Source organism: Curcuma longa, chromosome 2 (genome assembly GCF_044706935.1).
Source record: "Curcuma longa cultivar G26 ecotype Majalengka, Jawa Barat chromosome 2, ITB_CL_G26_1.1, whole genome shotgun sequence".
NCBI classification, from domain to species: Eukaryota; Viridiplantae; Streptophyta; class Magnoliopsida; order Zingiberales; family Zingiberaceae; genus Curcuma; species Curcuma longa.
Window position 1 is genome coordinate 12,481,602 of NC_133862.1, and position 17,339 is coordinate 12,498,940.

Consider the following 17,339-nt stretch of genomic DNA (forward strand, 5'->3'; position numbering starts at 1 on the left):
AGAAGTGAGACATAAAAATTGGTGTAACTTCTCGACATTACGACTGCGTACTAAATGGGTTGTTCTCGCATAGAAAGTTGTCATAGTAGTGTATGAATTGTGTTCTAGGGTTTCCCCTCACAGCTGCTTATAAAGGTCAATCTGGGCGCCTAGAAGTCTTTCCGAATGCCTCCACGCAGTTCGTCGATCCGCTTCCGACGCTAATTCGATATCTTCTGAGTGTCTGTATCCCTTTCAGACGCTTAGATGCTGATATGAAGGTTGTCGAATCAACTTTGACTCCGCAATATTTTATCCCTATCCGGGCACCTGAAGCCTTTCCGGGCGATTGGAGACTGAGGTGTCATAACCACGAAGATTTTGTCACCTCATTCTCCTCGTTGGCTTGATCGATTGATGTCCGAGTGCCTGGATCCTTTTCGAGCACCTGGACCGTCCGATCGTCTAGATCTAGATAAAGGCGCTTGAAACTCAAAGTTCTAGTCTCTCTTTTCCTGCATCACAAGTTAGTCCAGAACAAAACATAAACAGGAAAGTGATAGTTTTGGCAAACTGTCTAGTTTTGACTTTTAAATTTTTCAGTGAAATCCTAAGTCAGATCAATGCTTACTGTTCCCCTTCCTGGGAACACGTCCTCACCCATTCACTACTAGGGAGAATTTACCTTTTGCTAATCTGATCCTTCAAACTTGTTGAACTTTTGCTAGCCTTGATCTTCGGCCCCCAAGACTTCCACTGTTAGACGTTTGATCCTTCAAATCTATCTAAACTTTCCTACCGGGTGCTCTGATCTACCAATCTCATATATTTTTTTATTGAAAAATATCTAGTTTATTATATTTCATGTGCAAGCATTCCGTTTTTCAATTGTTATTATTAATTAAAATATTTATTATTATTATTGTTATTCTAAAGATATAAAAGTATTTTTTCCCCAACTCAAATATAAGATTAAAGAAAAGGTATTTTAAAGTATAATCCACATCAAAAAAATATAACAAAATATAATTTTTAAAATTTTTAGATATGGAAATTAGACAATATAGATTATATTTCATATTCGATCGGATTAATTGCTAAAACTTTAACAAAGTTAATTTACACAGTTTAATAAATCTATTAACAAACCTATCACAGTTTATTAGTAAATTCACCATATATATCCGCAATCAAATTAAACATTTATAAAGAAATTTAAAAAAAAACTATTGTAAATTTGTTGATAAAGCACAGTATTATGCTATCATAACAGTAAGTAACAACCTAACTTACATTACAACTCTAGAACCTTAATGATCAATTCATTAAATTTAAAATTAACTTTGCAATGAATTTACTAAGCTTAGGTATGTGATTTTCATGATATTCTTAGCAATTAAACCATTCATATGTTCATCATCTAAGCTTTGTAGATAGGAACTTGCATCATTTTATGGAACATACTGCAGACTGAATGAATATGTGTTTGAATCTTCCAGGTCACAAACCCTAATTACGAGCATGGTCTAAACATGCATGACTACTACCAAGTCAGAGTCTATATACAATTACTTAAAACGATACTTAAGCTTCTTGTTCAGACGATCGACTCAAACACGACGATATATATATCGATTTAAAAACATAGGCGATCGATCCCCACACCTTGGTGATTGCAGAGGCAACTCTCAGTCTGAGTGTTTCAGAAGTTCAGTAGCATCCCATCCGAGATAGCTCAGTGGGCTCCTATAGACAGCCGAAGAAGCCGCGATGTCGGTGAGTGGAGAAGGGGAATTGCTGCATTTGAAGAGCTGGTCCAGGTTTCTATGAGAAGCCAGAAGCTTGTCGAGGATGGACCAGTCCGCAGTGAGCCTCTCCGGTGGGGGGTAATTGAGATTCGAAAGTGGAGGAATTGGAGGAGGAGGAGGAGGAGGAGGTAGGACCAGCGGTGGTACGTGACCGGAAGCCGCGACGGCGTCGGTGCTTAGGAGACGAGGGAGGTGGATGGAGGATGGACGACGGAACGATCGAAAACTGTCAGTGTGGTCGTCGACGTCGGTGCAGGGGATCTGGAAGAGCGGCGGAACGCTGTTGTTCTGAGAGCCAGTACTTGCGATCGAGTTCATGTATTGCTGATCTTCTTCTTCTTCTTCTTCTTCAAGGATGGCTCGATGATCTGGTGCGATTCCTGCTTGGTAGTTCTTCTTCTTGAATACCCTGCACACGACCCATCCATCATCCTGAAAAATTAACACAATAATCAAGGAATAATTAGGGAGGGTTCGAATGATATTATCTATATCATCTAGGATTATATATATATACCTGACCATGACTGCTGAAGGTTTCATCATCTAGACGATACTCATGCATGATCCAATCAGTCTTGTGGCCATGGGGGGCTCTCCCGGTGTAGAACACTAGGGTTTTCCTCATTCCTATCCTCCTCGAGTTGTTGCTGAGGAAGATCGCCTTGTCCCTCCCCGTCGCCTTCCAGAACCCGGCCGTCGTCGCCCTGTTCGTCCTAGTCCCGGTGGGGTACTTCTTGTCCTTGTGGCTGAAGAAGTACCAGTCGTTCTGAGGCCCGGATCCGATCAAGCACTTATCTGCGATCGAGCACATACATGCATGTCTCCGATCCAAACTTAACGTGTAAAATTACAGACAGAATAATGGTAAACTTAAAATTATTAACCTTTAAGATCCCATGGCTCCAGTTTGTTGACGTCCACCTCCCTTATAACGTCGAGGTCGATGGCTTCATAAGCCACCTTCTTTCTCAGGTAATAGTGCAGCAGCTCTTCGTCTGTGGGGTGAAACCGGAACCCCGGCGGCACGGCTAACTGCCCGCTGCTCGGCATCATTCTATTCTCGAATGCACTAAACATTATTTGAAGATGAAGATGAAGAGATCGACACACAAAATTTTCGGTTCGAAGAACATATATATACTGACCTTGATTTCCTGAGAAGGCCTCAGCAGGACCAGCCAAGAGGAAGAGGGCAAAGGAAACTCTCAACTTCTTCTTCTTCTTCTTCTTCTTCTTCTTGTGAAGATGATCTTTAAGGAAGAGGATCAGGGAAGCATGAGATGTGGCCACAGCCAGCCATGAGAGAAAAAAAAAAAAGAATGTGCAAGGAGCAGACATTTAGGTGTGTAGTGTAGGTTCAGTGTGTGAGAGGGTGACAGTCAAAGGCCAGCTCCCCAAAAAATGGCCTCATTAGTTGTGATTGTGTGAAGACTAGGAATTGATGGATTATAATTTAATTAGTGGATTAATGATGCATGCATGCATGCACTGTCAGTGTGGAGTATAGTCAAATTAAGAGAATGAGGGGACTGCAAACTTCCTGATCTCATTCCATATCTTCTTCTTCTTCTTCTTCTATTCTACATTAATTGATTAATTAATTAATCAGCTTCAATTCTATTCTATTCCTCACCAGCTATATATCACCTATTTTATTCCCATCATCGCACTGGATTTAGGGTTAGATTTATTCTACCGAGAAAGAATTGAATTGTGGGATTCTCCTCTTCTTTATTAAAGTGTTTCTCCACTTGGATGTACACACATAAACTGGGTTTCAGTGACTAGTTTGTCCTCCATGATAAAGCTAAGATGGTTTAGTCCCTGTATATATAATTTGTGGACACAATTTTTAATTAATTAGAAATATCGTTTTCAAAGATCTCTTAGAAACTTTAATTTGTGATCTTTTAGGATTAATCAATTAATTTATCTCTTGTGCAAATTTTTAATTCTCTTATCAGTTAGTTAGCTAGCTAGCTAGGTTAATTAATTGCTTCTCCACCACTCCATTAATTGTGATTGAAATGAAATAAATCTTAATTATATCCCTCTAAATTATTCATAATTGCAAGGATTAATCTTTAATTGTTTAGTTATATTGTCTGCCATAAATATGAACTTTTGTGTATTACGTAATTAGTACCCTAATATGACTATCCAATTTTCTAAAAGACGTGAAAACTTATCATATCATGACATAACTAATTAAGATAGATTAGTTTCTAATTGAATGTAAAATGAATGTTCATTCTCAATTGACTTCCAATTTATGTATAGACTTTACGAACGATATTCACTAATTGAATGGCTAATCGTATCAAAGTGATAAGTCATTATCGTCAAATGATTAGCGATATATCCAAATAACAAGTATGGATGCGACCCTTTAAATGGTTCAACTACAAGCATATAGTTCACTATATAGATTTCCAAATGAGATGACTACGACAATAACATAATTCTACGAACCACTTGCACCTACTTTCCATCCACAAAATATAAAGATTTTGATGCAGCTGAGAGATTTGTAAGTTTTGAAAGATCATAATTTTTAATTTGGGTAGAATTACGAACTCTATAATAATATATCAAATCGAAGTTCGTTCATAGATTTACATTTGTTATTAAATTTAACCCGTAACGGTCCAATTTTAGGCCCAAAAAATATCGTTTAAAACTTTTTCAAACACTTCGAATATTTTTTTCTCCTTTTATCTATGCATCTTTAGGGTTTTGTGACTATTTAAACTGTTATTTGGTTGATGTTAGGGATATTGATCTTTGTTTTTGAGTTAACATTATTTGATTAAACCTAAACTTAGCTCTATGTGTTTGACGATTTCATATAATGCCTTTCTTGTAAATTTCTCTGTTAAACCTACATAATTTTAAGACTATGTTGCTAATTGAAAGTTAAAGTAGATGTCAATGAAATTCAAATTTTTGGAGAGAAATTACAAGGATTTTATAAATTTTAGCTGATTAATTAATCTCAAAGAGAGAACTTCATTAAGTATAAAAGAGAGAAGAAAGCAAGGACTGACACGCGCGACGAGGCATGCGCGCGGTAGAGGGGGAAGTGGAAGGGCGTGCACGTGCGAGGGTTGTAGAGGATCCCGCAGCAGCACTCCACCGCCACCCTCACTTCGAGGCCGCCTCCTCGCACCTACCCAAAACCCTAATCACACAATTAATCCCATCTCCTATTAATTACCTTGTGATTATAATACTAATCACAAGACAATTACATGAGATTCCCACGCTATCCATCTATCTTTCATCCATGATCACCTGGTCAAACACGAAACTTATTATTATTATTATTATTATTATTATTATTATTATTATTATTCATGCAGACATGCATATTATTTTTTAAGAGAGGAGATATAGCTAACCATTCTCTTACTTCTAGATGCTAAACAACATCGCTTAAGGTTTTAAGATCATTTTAATCATAAATTTTAAAAGATCATAAGTTTTAATTTTTAATCATAAATTTTAAAAGATCATAATTTTGTATTCATTGAATTGAATGAAAAAAAATATCCTTTAAAGTCTTTTTAAAAGTTCTAAAAAATTTTAATCCTTTTTATTATTTTTATCTTTTATATCTTTAGAATTTTAAAATTATTTAAATATTTATTTAATTGATTTTTAAATTAATATTATTTAATTAAATTAAGAGAAGAATTCTTTTTTTTTGATAATTTTCTTTAGAATTAGATCATAGAATAGTCATTATTCTATTCGACGGTCAAATTCACAAGAAAATAATTTTAAAAAGAGAGATTTTTTCATTTAAAAATTAAATAATTACCACAATGAATATAATTAATTAAGAAGCCTTCATGCATGTGTCTTTCAGGCTCTAAGTTAGAGGGTGAGAAGAGAGCCCCTGAGGCATAGCTGAGTTGGTTACGACGCAGCAGAGTTGCAGAAGAAGGCAAGGGTTCGAATCCTGACGGAGCCAGACAACACCCTCCTGCGTCGTGACCAACTGCAGTTTCTTGATTTACCTTCTCACAGATGGTCGTAGGGCCGACCGTGTGGGGCCGCTAAGGTGGCAGATTCCACCTTTTGCAGAAGAGGGTGAGAAGAGAGAGGAGGTGCATGATGGAGCTAGGCACCAACTTCGTTTTGTCACTTGTGTCCCTTCTTCTTCGCCAACATTTCTGTGCTCTGTCTCATGCCATGCACCACTCTACTTTGACCCTAATTAATTTCCAAGGCGAGCTAGTTTTGTCACTTGGTGTAATTTAGTGTGGGTTGTGCGGATTGGACTAATTAAATGGATTTGGTGAACAAAGAGAGATAAATTGGAATTGGTTGGAGGAGATAATTAATAAGGTGGCTATCTAAGTCAGTGTTTGAGTCGATTAGAGAGGATAATTAAGTATGCTAAGTGAGGTTCAAGAATGAATTATATGGTCAAGAAGTCTTAGACAGACCACACAAAAGGAATTAATGGGCCATGCATATTGTGTGGCCCAATGGGCCTGCAGGATGGTATCCAGAGCGCCTTAATAAAAGGTGATTAAGTTAACCCAACACCAACCTCACCAAGCCTGGATACCGTCACCGCCCTCGACTGTTGTATATAAAGCTGTCAGCTTCGATTAGATTCGTTAGGTGGATCTGTCTTCTTAAATAATTTAATTTAAGTGTATTAGATTATATTTTATTAATTTATTTTAAAATAAATTTAGATGAATTAATCTGTCTAGATTCAAAATTGATGAGAGGATCAGTTAAGTTGATTTGCAAGTTGAAAATTTTTTTTTTCTAAAATTTAAAATAAAAATAAGAAATTTAATGTGCTGGTTGGCTTAACTTACTTAATCCGTAATCAAATTTAATATTTTTTATATATTTTTTATTTTTTAATAGATTTCTAAATTTAACCTATCTAATTCATAATCTAAATATAAAAATTTTAATTATATATATATTTTTTAATTTTTAATAAATTTAATTCGTCTAATTCATAATTCATCTAGTTGAAGATTTTTAAGTCCATTTTACTCTGTCATAATTTTTTATGAATATTTTTGCGGAGGGCTAGTTGTCATTAGCGAGATGTTGCAAGACAGATCCGATCCAGGCCGGTATCGTAGCCGTGGACGACCATGGCGGCGGAGTCGCCGACGAGGGGGACGTCTATGCCCGCGGAGTCCACGTGGGCCGCGGACGGGTAGTCGTAGGCGGTGACGACGGTGATGGATGGCCGCGGCGGTGCTTCTGGCGGAGGCCGGGAGAGAGTGACGCGGTGGGCGGGCGATTGAAGCTTCGGCCCGACGTACACCGTGCTCTCCAGCACGTTGCTCATCAGCCGCCCTCGCCAGCCGCCAAAACATCCTTTCTCCTCCTCTTCACTCCTCCTCTATTCTCCAATCTGAGGCGGCAGGAGCAGGGGAGTGACGCTGCTGCGACGCGCAGATGGATTGGAATGACTAATGAGATTGAGATGAAAACAAAAATGGAAACTTGAAAGCGATTTCGGTGGATCGCATTTTACTGGGTCGATTCTGTCGGGCAGGCTGTTCGGGTTTGATGCACTATTTTGGATTCTGTTCATTTATTAAAAAATCTAAACCCTAAAATCTAGTGGGGTTTTCCTTGTTTAGTTACACAAACACTGTTTTGTTTCCTGAGATTTTTGATAAAAAAAGAAGGCCGGTAGAGGAGCTCAATCTAACCGTCGCCCCTCCCCAATCCCCATCACCCTCGACGACATGCTCCTCCACTGTCGCGCCGTCGCCCGAGGCGCCTCGCGCCCCCTCCTCGTCGGCGATCTTCCATTCGGATCCTACGAGTCCTCCGCCTCCCAGGTACAGCCTCTTCTCAGAGGACCCTCCTTTCTGACCTCAAAGAACTCGTTTTCATCTTCTCGATCTGTTTCTTGGCTTGGGGATGGGTGCCAGGCCGTGGACTCGGCGGTGAGGATGCTGAAAGGAGGAGGAATGGATGCGATCAAACTGGAAGGCGGTGCGCCGTCCCGGATCGCTGCCGCCAAGGCGATCGTTGAGGCGGGGATTGCGGTCATGGGGCATGTTGGATTGACTCTAATGGTCGATCAAGAAAGTTTTGTTGACTTGTGACCTCCAAAACCATGGAAACCATATAATATGGTGCCACTAGCAGAAAAAGGTCAACGACAATGGAGTAAAGATTGGTAGGGTATGAAACGGAGAAGTAGAGAAGAAGAATCCTTACGAAATCGATTGCAGACTTTCGTAAAGAAGAGATGATGAGAGATCGGATCGTGTACATCAATAGATTTTTTTTTTCATCTTTATACGAATTAACAAGCAATAATTACTTAGATCGGATCCCATGCTTGGATGTTCGTCCATGGTGTTCCTACCCTGCGAATCAAAGAATGTCTCGGCGACCGTAGTCGCGTTGCATTCGCCGGTTGACAGTCACAACAGAGGAAAGAGGTGGTCGCCGGTGTCGCCGTCGCCGTCCAACATCCTGGTCATGTCTGTGGGCGCGGTGGCGCCCAGGAAGAGCAAGTCGTCCTCGCTTATTATTTCCATGTCCTCCACCAGCAATTCCCCCTCGTCGTCGTTTTCTGCTACTTCAACCTCTGCCTCGTCCACGTGGCCTTCCCCTTTCTTTGGCCGGCTGAGGATGGAGGCGGCGAGCGGCGTGGTGGTGGAGAGCTCAGGTGCGGTGGCGGCGAAGGATAGAGGACTGGCTTCTTGATTACTGCCGGAGGGCGACCTGGGAAACTCGGAGCTGGTGCTTCCGGCCAGAGAGTTGCAGTTTGTCGGTGTGGGGTGGTTGTGCTCGCCGGTGTAGGTGATGATGAGTGTCGCTGAATCCGCCTGGCTCCGCTCCACCAGCTTCCGGGCCGGGCATCCTTTCGAGCTGCTACATTTGTAGTATCCCCTGTTTCCCCCATCAAAGTTAGTCCCTTTTCGCTTTAATCTCCGTTCTCTTAGCAACGTAAGAAGCACAGAGGAGCCCAAGAAACGGCTTAATTACCGAGGAAACGGCGATCCTTTTATCGGTTTCTGACCATACTTCCGCCATGCACAGATGTCCGAGGAGAGATCGTCGGCGGCGACATGACGCACCACCTTCTTCTGCTGTTGCCGCTGCTGGTTCTTCCTGAGAACACCACCAAAGATGCAATTTTTAGCTCAAAAACTCGGCTCTTTTGGTAATTTTCCAAGTGAAAAATTGTCTAAAGGAACGAAGCTTACCTTCGCCTCCTAGAGCAGGGAGTTAGACAACTCAGCCGATCCACTTCCCGACGAAGCGGAAGTAGATTCGACCCCAAAACAGCGGCGGAGGGAGGAGACCAAGAAACCGTCTCCTGCTCCGGCAGGGGACGGACTTTAGGAAAGGAGGATCTGGAGATCTCTTGCAACTCCAAGAAGCCGCTCTGGTTCCGGAGTGCTTGCGATAGACACACAAAGGCGCCGCCTTTGCCGCCCTCCACCGCCCGGAGGGGCTGTGGAAGCGGCGGGAACGCCCACACGGCGTCCCTCGCTGCTGCCGACCCCGACGGCCGACAGCTCCGCACCACTGCGCCGAGGTCCCAGTTGTCTCCGTCCATCTCCGCCGCCACCGTGAACATCCTCCACCCCAACGGTCGCCGGCGTTGACAAAAGAAGGAAATGAACGGCTACAGGAATGGAGCGCTGACTTTGTGTAAGGGAAGGAAGGGAGGATAAGGTAAGAGATAGTGGAGTTGACATTTAAACAGAAAAGTAACAGCGAAGTTTTTGGCTGCGACGAGCATTGGATCCTTTGGCTTCGTCAAAGCAAAAGTGCAAAACCAATCAAAACCGGGTTTGGGTTTGGTTTCTGGGAAGGAGCAGAAGAATTCCTTGGATTCCCCAGCTTGACTTTGGATCAATGTCAAAGGTGTGAGAAAGAAGAGAGAGAGACGATGAGAGTGGATGCATGCAAACAACGATGTCGGCTGACAAAAGGACGAAAGAGAAATAGAGAAAATAATAGCACGTAGATGCTTCAACAGTGACACAAGAGAAGAAGGGTCCAGACTCCGGTCTCTGCGACTTACCAAAATATTTAAAATGAATTTCAGATTAAATATGCAATAAATAAGATTAAAGAGAACAGACCAGAGACAAGTCGTAGTCATGACTTATAGAGCATTAAAAAAAATTGAATTATTCTCAATTTAGTGGACAAAAGAGAAAACACTTAAATCTAGTTGAAACATTATAGTCTTTGATCACACGTTTGACATATTCTCCTTCAATGTTTATACAACCGTCCTAAAGCCTTAGTGTTCAGCTTGTGGAAACATTTTCCATGATATATCACATTTTAAGCTACACAAAATGGAAAATTGAATGAACTAAACAATCCTTTGCATAGCTATTCTTGTGGAAAAAAAATTGCTATTATATCAGATGGAAGTAGCAGAAATGTACCTAGATGCAGATCCATCGTTCTACTGGAAATTTTCAGATAAAACTTGAACACGCATCAGATTTTGTTTATAGAAGTGAGTTTGGCTGATAAGAACTGTTTCCTATCTGTGCCTCTACTCCTCATGTATGCCGCTTTTGTCGATTAAATAGGAAAAACTTATGCAGCAACCGATGGACTTCACCATAGTTTTGAGTAGATGAGACAAGCTGCTGCTTTATCCAGAGCGGTAGTTTGTTCGTCGGGTGTGACAAGTTTTGGTTTAATTGGCTGCAAGCATAACGTGAGTCAACTAACAAAACTGCAGCATAGTCATTTACGTGCCTGATCGCTCGACCTGCAGTTGAAAGATTTTGATGAAAAAGACTTCAGCATGATTGGCTAAATCTTAAACAGAGAACATACCAATTGATTGATTTACAGCCTTCATGCACAAGTTCTCAAAATACTCTTTTCCTCTTTGCTTGCACCTTCTTAGGAAGTCAAAACCAGACTCAGCCTTGTGTCCATCATTAGATGAATTCCTAAAGGGCTTGTTGCACCTCTGTGGTATGGCTTGTCCAAGTCCTTCTATATGTTGTACTCTTTCAATCAGTTCAATATCAGGACTTGGATATGGAAGCCCAACCATTAGAATGCAACGACCCATGCCGTCGCTAAGGTTTATACCTTCAGATATCTTTCCCCCAACCACTGCTAACAGTAGTGCTCCACTGACTCCAGTATCTTTCAATATTGTATCACAACTCGCAATGGTTTCCTTGTACTTCTTTAGTACATGCTCAACGTCGTTACTACTTTTAGGTTCCCTGTACACAATTTTTTTCTTTGAAATTTTTGAAAGAACTCCCGAAGCTTTCCATGCATCATAAACCCGTCCTTCGTAGTCAAAGGAAGAGAAAAACACTACTATTCCTTCTGGAACAATTGCCACGAGGTTGCATAGTAAGCGCCCTAGCTCTTCAATCTGCTTGATCAATTAAAATTGACCAAGTTGCAATGAGTAGAAATCAGCATTTATTACCTCAAGTATTCTAGCATGACAACATTTAAAAACACAATGAACTGCCATAGGTACATAACAAAATTCTCGACCAAATTTAAGTCACCTGGAAAGAAAGCAGCAGAAGGATTTCATCATGGTTACAATTCATATCCAGAACATGCATCCAGTTAAAGATTTTAACACCATACTTAAATATATTGATTATTCTAGCAACTAGGGCCCTCTATTGGCAAACATATCTGAATGTTCCATACAGTAGCTTCCAATTCAATACCTTCGTTTTCAGTTGGGGACCTACAGGACGAGCAGAGACTAGTGTGATGAACGGCTAACCAAGGGGAGCCCTGACAACAAGGTTTTTTCTTGATGAGTAGCTGGCTTATAAGGGTTAGTAGTGTGTTTTCCTCTACAATGGTGTATCCTTGTTTGGTTTACCAACTCCTACCTTAGATATTGCTAAATAAAGTTCATTTAAAGACACATCTTTTTGAATCAGCTATAGATAACCTCTCGGGTCTGAGATCTTGCTAGATGGAGTGTTGTCTAATAGTCAATTTTATTGGATGGCATTGGTATTCCGAGCTTGAGGCAGTATAATTTGGCATTACTTTGTCACTAGTGATGGTTATTTCTCAGTGAGTAAGGCATGTAATCCCAATGTGTTGTATCTAGAGCATACTTCTCTTCTAGATCTTGGGAACTGGTGGTGACTGATCACCATTGGACCTATATTCAGAAGAATATCTGGTATTTTCATGATTCATGTTCTGTTGGTATTCTCTAAATGTTTGCACATCTATAGATGTAACCTTATGTCATAGTAGGTGGTGTGAGAAGGAACTACTAAAGTGGACATTGCGTTTCTCCCACTATGGTAATTATGATGTCACCTTTTGACAACTAGACTTTTTTCACTCAATCGGCCTTCATTTCACTAGACTAGTTACTTCAGGGGACCCACCTAGGACTTTCACAAACTGTGGCTATTCAAGAAGGTTCTAGTGATCCTAATGTGATTTGGAGATTATGATGGCCGCTGTTAAATTGGTTCGGCCTATAGAATGTTGTTGTTGCATAGAGGCTCAGAGGACCCACAGCAGCAGTTCAATAGTGACCTCAATTTAAAATTCTTGCACACAACAATGACAAATAATAATGTTAGTAACACAAGTGTGCTTGTGCCTTCACTCTCTGGCTTGGTACTCTCCTTTATAGATGGCTTCAGGGACGGATCCAGGAAAATCATATTGGAGTGATTGAGCTGTTATTTAGGCATGGATATTGTTAAAGCTAGGAGGCTCTACACTCATTGGTCCTACATGGAAACTATTAAATAAAATTGGTTCCTTTCCTAATAGTTCAAAATTTTGAATTAAGTGGTTAGCCAATTAACTTTAGTAGAAGGCCTAGGGTTTGAATCCTCCCTATGTCGAATAAATAAAAGTTCACACCTATGAACCATGATGGGCATGAGAGGGTGTGTTAAAGCTACGAGGCTACATGCTCATTGGGCCCACATGTACAAGTGTGGTCGATTAGATAAAATTTATTTGTTTCCTAACAAGTCAAACTTTTGAGATAAGTGGATAGCCAATTAACTTTGACATATGCTATTATCTTCTTTAGATGGGAGGATGCAGTTGGAAGGCTTGGTCATCTCTCCAACCTCTTTTCCATTTCATTAATATATAATCTTTATAGCTTTCATGTGATGATGTGTTTATCATGCAACTGCTCTAGGGTCTCTTATGTCTCAAATTCTAATTTAATAAAACTTTTCAGCGAACATCTTGTTCACTCTACTCCTTTTCAAAATTAAATAAATAAAAAGAAAAAGGAAAGTTGCATAGCATGCTATGAATCCGTGCTAACTATCCAAAAGCACTACATAACTTGTAGAAATAGACTTCCTAATTAAACAGAACATGGCAGACTATTGTTCCAACCTAGTTACATCCTGATACCCACATCAACAGACAATATACAACTTGTATAAAGAGAAGATAAAAAAACTAGCAGAATATGATGTTCCATGTCATTATATGCAGGTGGCAATCAAATCACTTGGCCATCAAATCACGAAAGTATACCACCAATTTATTAGCAAAAGAAGATATCAAGCGAATAATAACAAATGTCGGCAATAAATCAGGGTGTCCTAATTAGTTAAAATGAGCCATTCTGATCATGAGACTGCATATTTGAACTATCCAGCATTTCAATCCCTTCAATTGATATCAAACAGAATCAAGCTAACTGAACTTTTCCAGCAGCTCAGTTTGTTATTCAAGTTGAAGCAAATAATTTGAGTATGATATTAATTGACTAAATTTTATATTTTTGAATGAAAATGAGATATAAAAGTAATAAATTTCTGAGAAATTGCTATTCAAATACGAAGAGTTAGGTTTCCGAGTCAATTATATGTGATTACTAAACTAAACAGATCCAAATGTATTTGAGCTTACTGCACGCTAAACTAAACCAAATGGTACTTTACAAAGATAGAACCAAACAAAAACTTGAAGTTCAGTTAGCTCATCTACAACCAATTATGAACACCTCTAAGGCTATCTGCCATTAATGTTGCCATGTAAGCTAAATACTAGTTAATAAAATGTGCTGGAACGTTTGTTGCACTAATAGATATAAATCTAGAGCAGAAGACTCAACTACTATACAGAGGTAGTAAAATTTTGGATAATATATGAGGTAACAGCGTTCAGTTTACTTGCAACAAATGCAACACCTATTTGAAATGGCAATTGATCTCTCTATCATTTAATTTGCATCTCATGCTTGTGTAGTAGTTTTTTGGATACCTCCAGTGATGGTAATACTAGACATCTGGCAAATAACTTGGCATAGATATAAAATATTGTATCCTTATTTCTCTAGAAGACATATATTAGCTAGGCTATATTTCATATAAAGTGCAGAAAATGAGTACAACAATAATCATCTGCAAACAGGCACTCATCATTCAGTTAGGTATCATACACAACAAGAGTGTTTCCATCATATAATTTGCACGCTCTAGAGATCATTAAAATCCTACCATTGAAGATCATATTTGTTTTTTACGTAAAACATTTGCTTTGCATGTTAGATATTTAGTATATTAGTACAGGACATCTACTGCTTAATGAAATCCACTGAAGCATATCAAAAAATATTCCAGCATTGAAAAATTTTAAAAGTAATGTACAAACCATGTTTGAAGAATTTCTTGAATTATAACTGAAATCAAAGTCGATGCCTGATGGACCATGCGAAACTACAATAGGCAAAATGCTCTCTGGAGGGACAATATGGTTGCATGTGTAGAAATGTACTTCATCCCGTGACAAATTAGGGAAGAGGCGTACTCTTGTCTCTTCAATGGGTTGAAGTGTCCCCCCAGCCAGAACAACACCATATGCTTGATCCAAGACCTGCAAAAAACAAATTTGAGGTAAGCGCCACTGTCCAAATCATCGTTGTTCTTGAGAATGGTTGAATCCATGAGGCAACAGACCTCAGAAAAGATTGTGTGTCCGGACAGCATCATAAATTTAATGTATCCTTCCTCTTTCTGACCAGATAATTTTGGTCTTGAGAGTAATACTCTTCCATCTCTATCATTGTGAACCAGTGAAATAATGATATTATCTAATGTCTGAAAGCCAGATAAGATGCTTCCTTCGTCACTATTATTCTGGCTATCAAAACAAATGGAGTTGTGACTTTGCAAGCTTGCCAGTTTAGTTCCATAGCCACTTACCTAAAAAGAAATATATATAAGGTAGGAAGAAACTCCACAGGAGAAAAATTCCATCAATGTGATACCTTGTGAATTATTTTGCTGTCTTTGATGTACCTGTGGAGTTTCACTAAGTTGAGGTTGTCAATGTTAAGTGAAAATAAGAAATCATTTATAGTCATGGAAGTGTCAGCAAGTGACCCTTTAATTCCTTGCTCATCTCTGGAAGAACTGGTGCCATGGAATTCAAGCAACTTTTGAAGAAAGGACTGGATTAACACTATAAGGGTCTGGATGTAACGGCGATTTCCTGGACCCAGGCAACTGCGAAATTTGTTGATGTAAAACTCGAGGACGTCTAGTATTCGCTTCAACTGTAATAGACAATTAAAAATGTTGCTTTTCTAATTGCTCAACATCATAAAAGTAATTGCATTAATTAGTTGAATCAGCAGTTAAGAAGTCATGAACAGCGAATCCAATTTTCTATCAAGTTAGATAAAACATTCATGTCAACGTTAAGGTTCCTTCTGCATAACATATCTAATATGAAGAAGTTTAGCATTCTTAAATCACAAGATATCATAACAGTAACTACCCCAGTAAAGTTAATCAAAGAGTATATGATTACGTATATGTCCTTACAACATTTTGTTTATGCCCATGGAAATATTGTATGTCCAACAAATTACCTGTGTCTCACTGATCTTTGCATTGTACATGTTGGTTAGAGAATCTGCTAAGTTGTGGGCTTCATCAATAATTATTATACTTTTCTTCAAATTTATACCTAATGACTCCCGTGCCGACCTCAAAAATAAGGATTGGTAAGGAAGCACAATAATGTCAGATGATGGAACCATGTTGCGGGCACCATAGTAAGGGCATGTACCAATTTTACTTCCTAGCTGAACAAGATCCTCAATGTCCATTGCATCTGTGTTCCACACTTCATTCTTGAATAGTTTTTGCAACTTCTGTCGCCGTAACATTGGACAACCAGATGTGCCCTTTGTAGGTCGCATCTTCCCCTTGTCATCTAAAACCTTCAAAACAATATCAAATTCATAAGTTGAAACTTGCAAGTAATATTACACAAAAAATTGATATTTTGCCATAGCATCATTCTATAAATGGCAGCAAACAAAGAGAAATTACAATTAAAAGACAAATACTATGTGATAATGTTCTGGTGCCTTACAGGAACCTATGATCATAGTACAAATGTTAGCAAACCCAGAGCAACGGCAATTAATTACAGTATCATATGTTAGTGGCCTTCTACAAGGAATTTGGAGTAGCGTCATGAAATTGTCTTACCGTAAGCATGTTCGACTAAATAAAAGATTTCATTCGTGAAAATAAGAATGCAAGTAATTCCAATACAATTTTACTTGTACAAGAAAATTGGAAAGGCTGGGACAAGAATGGAACAAAGAAATAAACAAAAAAAAAAATTAGGACAAGACTGGAACAATAAATAAACCTGAACAATCTCACAACCTTGAGTTTCGCATCCTTCTGATTCTTTTGCAGCTCCAAGCATCTCTCATTAATCTGGCTTGGGTTCCTAAGCTTTAAAACCTCTGATTAAAATCGAAAAAGAACACAACTGATGAATAGATACAGGATGGCTACAAAGTTTTTCAATGAATATGAAACCAACTTACCTGAATTAATACATAAATTCTTCCTTGAACCTAAACATGTAACTTTGAGAGCCAAAGCAAACCCCGTCCTTCTGAATTCATTCACAAACTGTGACAGCTGGGAATGTGTCCTGCTACAAAAATATACCTTAGGTATCACTTCCTCATCTTCCTCCTCGTATGCCTCCTCATCGCTGCTGCTCCAATTAGAATCAGTAGCCCTCTTCCTCTTTAATTTTTCAATGCCGTCCTCCGTGCTTTCATCTTCACTTACATATTCCTCCAACAAAAAATCCTCTTCGTCGTCCAATGACTGCACGCCCATCTTTTGCACATTTGCTGATCTTGCTCCAGAACGCTTCTTGTCAAAATCTCCAAGTCCAAACTCACTTCTTCTTCTCGGAACATCTTTCTTTTCTACAGCTGTGATATCAAAGTCCCTCATCCACTGGGGCTCGTCGCAATTACCATCATCGTTGGCTTCGCCCAGTTTCGCATCCGGCTTCATAGACTTCAGTAGCTGTTGCTTTTCCCTATGGTCGACGACCCATTGCATAGCGCTACAAATGAGGCTTAGGGTTTTACCGGTTCCTGACTCCAAAGCCCAGACCAGTGAACAAAGGAACCATGAAGAATAGATTGGTGCGGAGACACAAGGAAGGATTAAGACGGGTAAAAGAAATAGAATGAAGAGAAGTACCGGTGGGGCTCTCGAGCATGGCGACGCCGCCGCC

The 17,339-nt window shown here is 39.5% G+C and overlaps 3 protein-coding genes across 3 annotated transcripts; all 3 read right to left on the reverse strand.

The window, feature by feature from the left end:
* Window positions 1–1,667: 1,667 nt before the first annotated feature.
* On the reverse strand, window positions 1,668–2,843 carry LOC141822001 (NAC domain-containing protein 76-like). Its single transcript, XM_074709410.1, has 3 exons — window positions 2,675–2,843; window positions 2,305–2,585; window positions 1,668–2,219 (listed from the first exon to the last, which is right to left on the reverse strand). The coding sequence occupies exons 1-3, from the start codon at window positions 2,841–2,843 to the stop codon at window positions 1,668–1,670; spliced, it is 1,002 nt and encodes a 333-aa protein (XP_074565511.1).
* Window positions 2,844–8,125: 5,282 nt separating this feature from the next.
* LOC141822389 (uncharacterized) lies at window positions 8,126–9,453 on the reverse strand. The gene is made up of 3 exons (XM_074709838.1): window positions 9,008–9,453; window positions 8,787–8,912; window positions 8,126–8,690 (listed from the first exon to the last, which is right to left on the reverse strand). The coding sequence occupies exons 1-3, from the start codon at window positions 9,382–9,384 to the stop codon at window positions 8,219–8,221; spliced, it is 975 nt and encodes a 324-aa protein (XP_074565939.1). The 5' UTR covers window positions 9,385–9,453; the 3' UTR covers window positions 8,126–8,218.
* An 877-nt stretch (window positions 9,454–10,330) lies between these two features.
* On the reverse strand, window positions 10,331–17,339 carry LOC141822000 (uncharacterized). Its single transcript, XM_074709409.1, has 9 exons — window positions 17,306–17,339; window positions 16,627–17,196; window positions 16,460–16,542; window positions 15,649–16,002; window positions 15,043–15,330; window positions 14,732–14,977; window positions 14,427–14,648; window positions 10,614–11,175; window positions 10,331–10,545 (listed from the first exon to the last, which is right to left on the reverse strand). Exons 1-9 carry the CDS (start codon window positions 17,322–17,324, stop codon window positions 10,331–10,333), a joined length of 2,559 nt encoding a protein of 852 aa, XP_074565510.1. The 5' UTR covers window positions 17,325–17,339.

What these genes read in the sequence shown, in the direction of transcription:
- LOC141822389 (XM_074709838.1), bottom strand. Translation starts at nt 9,384, where the DNA reads ATGTTCACGGTGGCGGCGGAGATGGACGGAGACAACTGGGACCTCGGC. An exon ending in CCCTGCTCTAGGAGGCGAAG is followed by an intron (nt 8,913 to 9,007) that starts GTAAGCTTCGTT and finishes TGGTGTTCTCAG; the next exon opens with GAAGAACCAGCAGCGGCAAC. An exon ending in AAAGGATCGCCGTTTCCTCG is followed by an intron (nt 8,691 to 8,786) that starts GTAATTAAGCCG and finishes TGGGGGAAACAG; the next exon opens with GGGATACTACAAATGTAGCA.
- LOC141822000 (XM_074709409.1), bottom strand. An exon ending in GAATTTATGTATTAATTCAG is followed by an intron (nt 16,543 to 16,626) that starts GTAAGTTGGTTT and finishes GATTTTAATCAG; the next exon opens with AGGTTTTAAAGCTTAGGAAC. An exon ending in CAAAGATCAGTGAGACACAG is followed by an intron (nt 15,331 to 15,648) that starts GTAATTTGTTGG and finishes TGTCTATTACAG; the next exon opens with TTGAAGCGAATACTAGACGT.
- LOC141822001 (XM_074709410.1), bottom strand. Translation starts at nt 2,843, where the DNA reads ATGATGCCGAGCAGCGGGCAGTTAGCCGTGCCGCCGGGGTTCCGGTTT. An exon ending in GGAGCCATGGGATCTTAAAG is followed by an intron (nt 2,586 to 2,674) that starts GTTAATAATTTT and finishes GCTCGATCGCAG; the next exon opens with ATAAGTGCTTGATCGGATCC. An exon ending in CCTTCAGCAGTCATGGTCAG is followed by an intron (nt 2,220 to 2,304) that starts GTATATATATAT and finishes TTAATTTTTCAG; the next exon opens with GATGATGGATGGGTCGTGTG.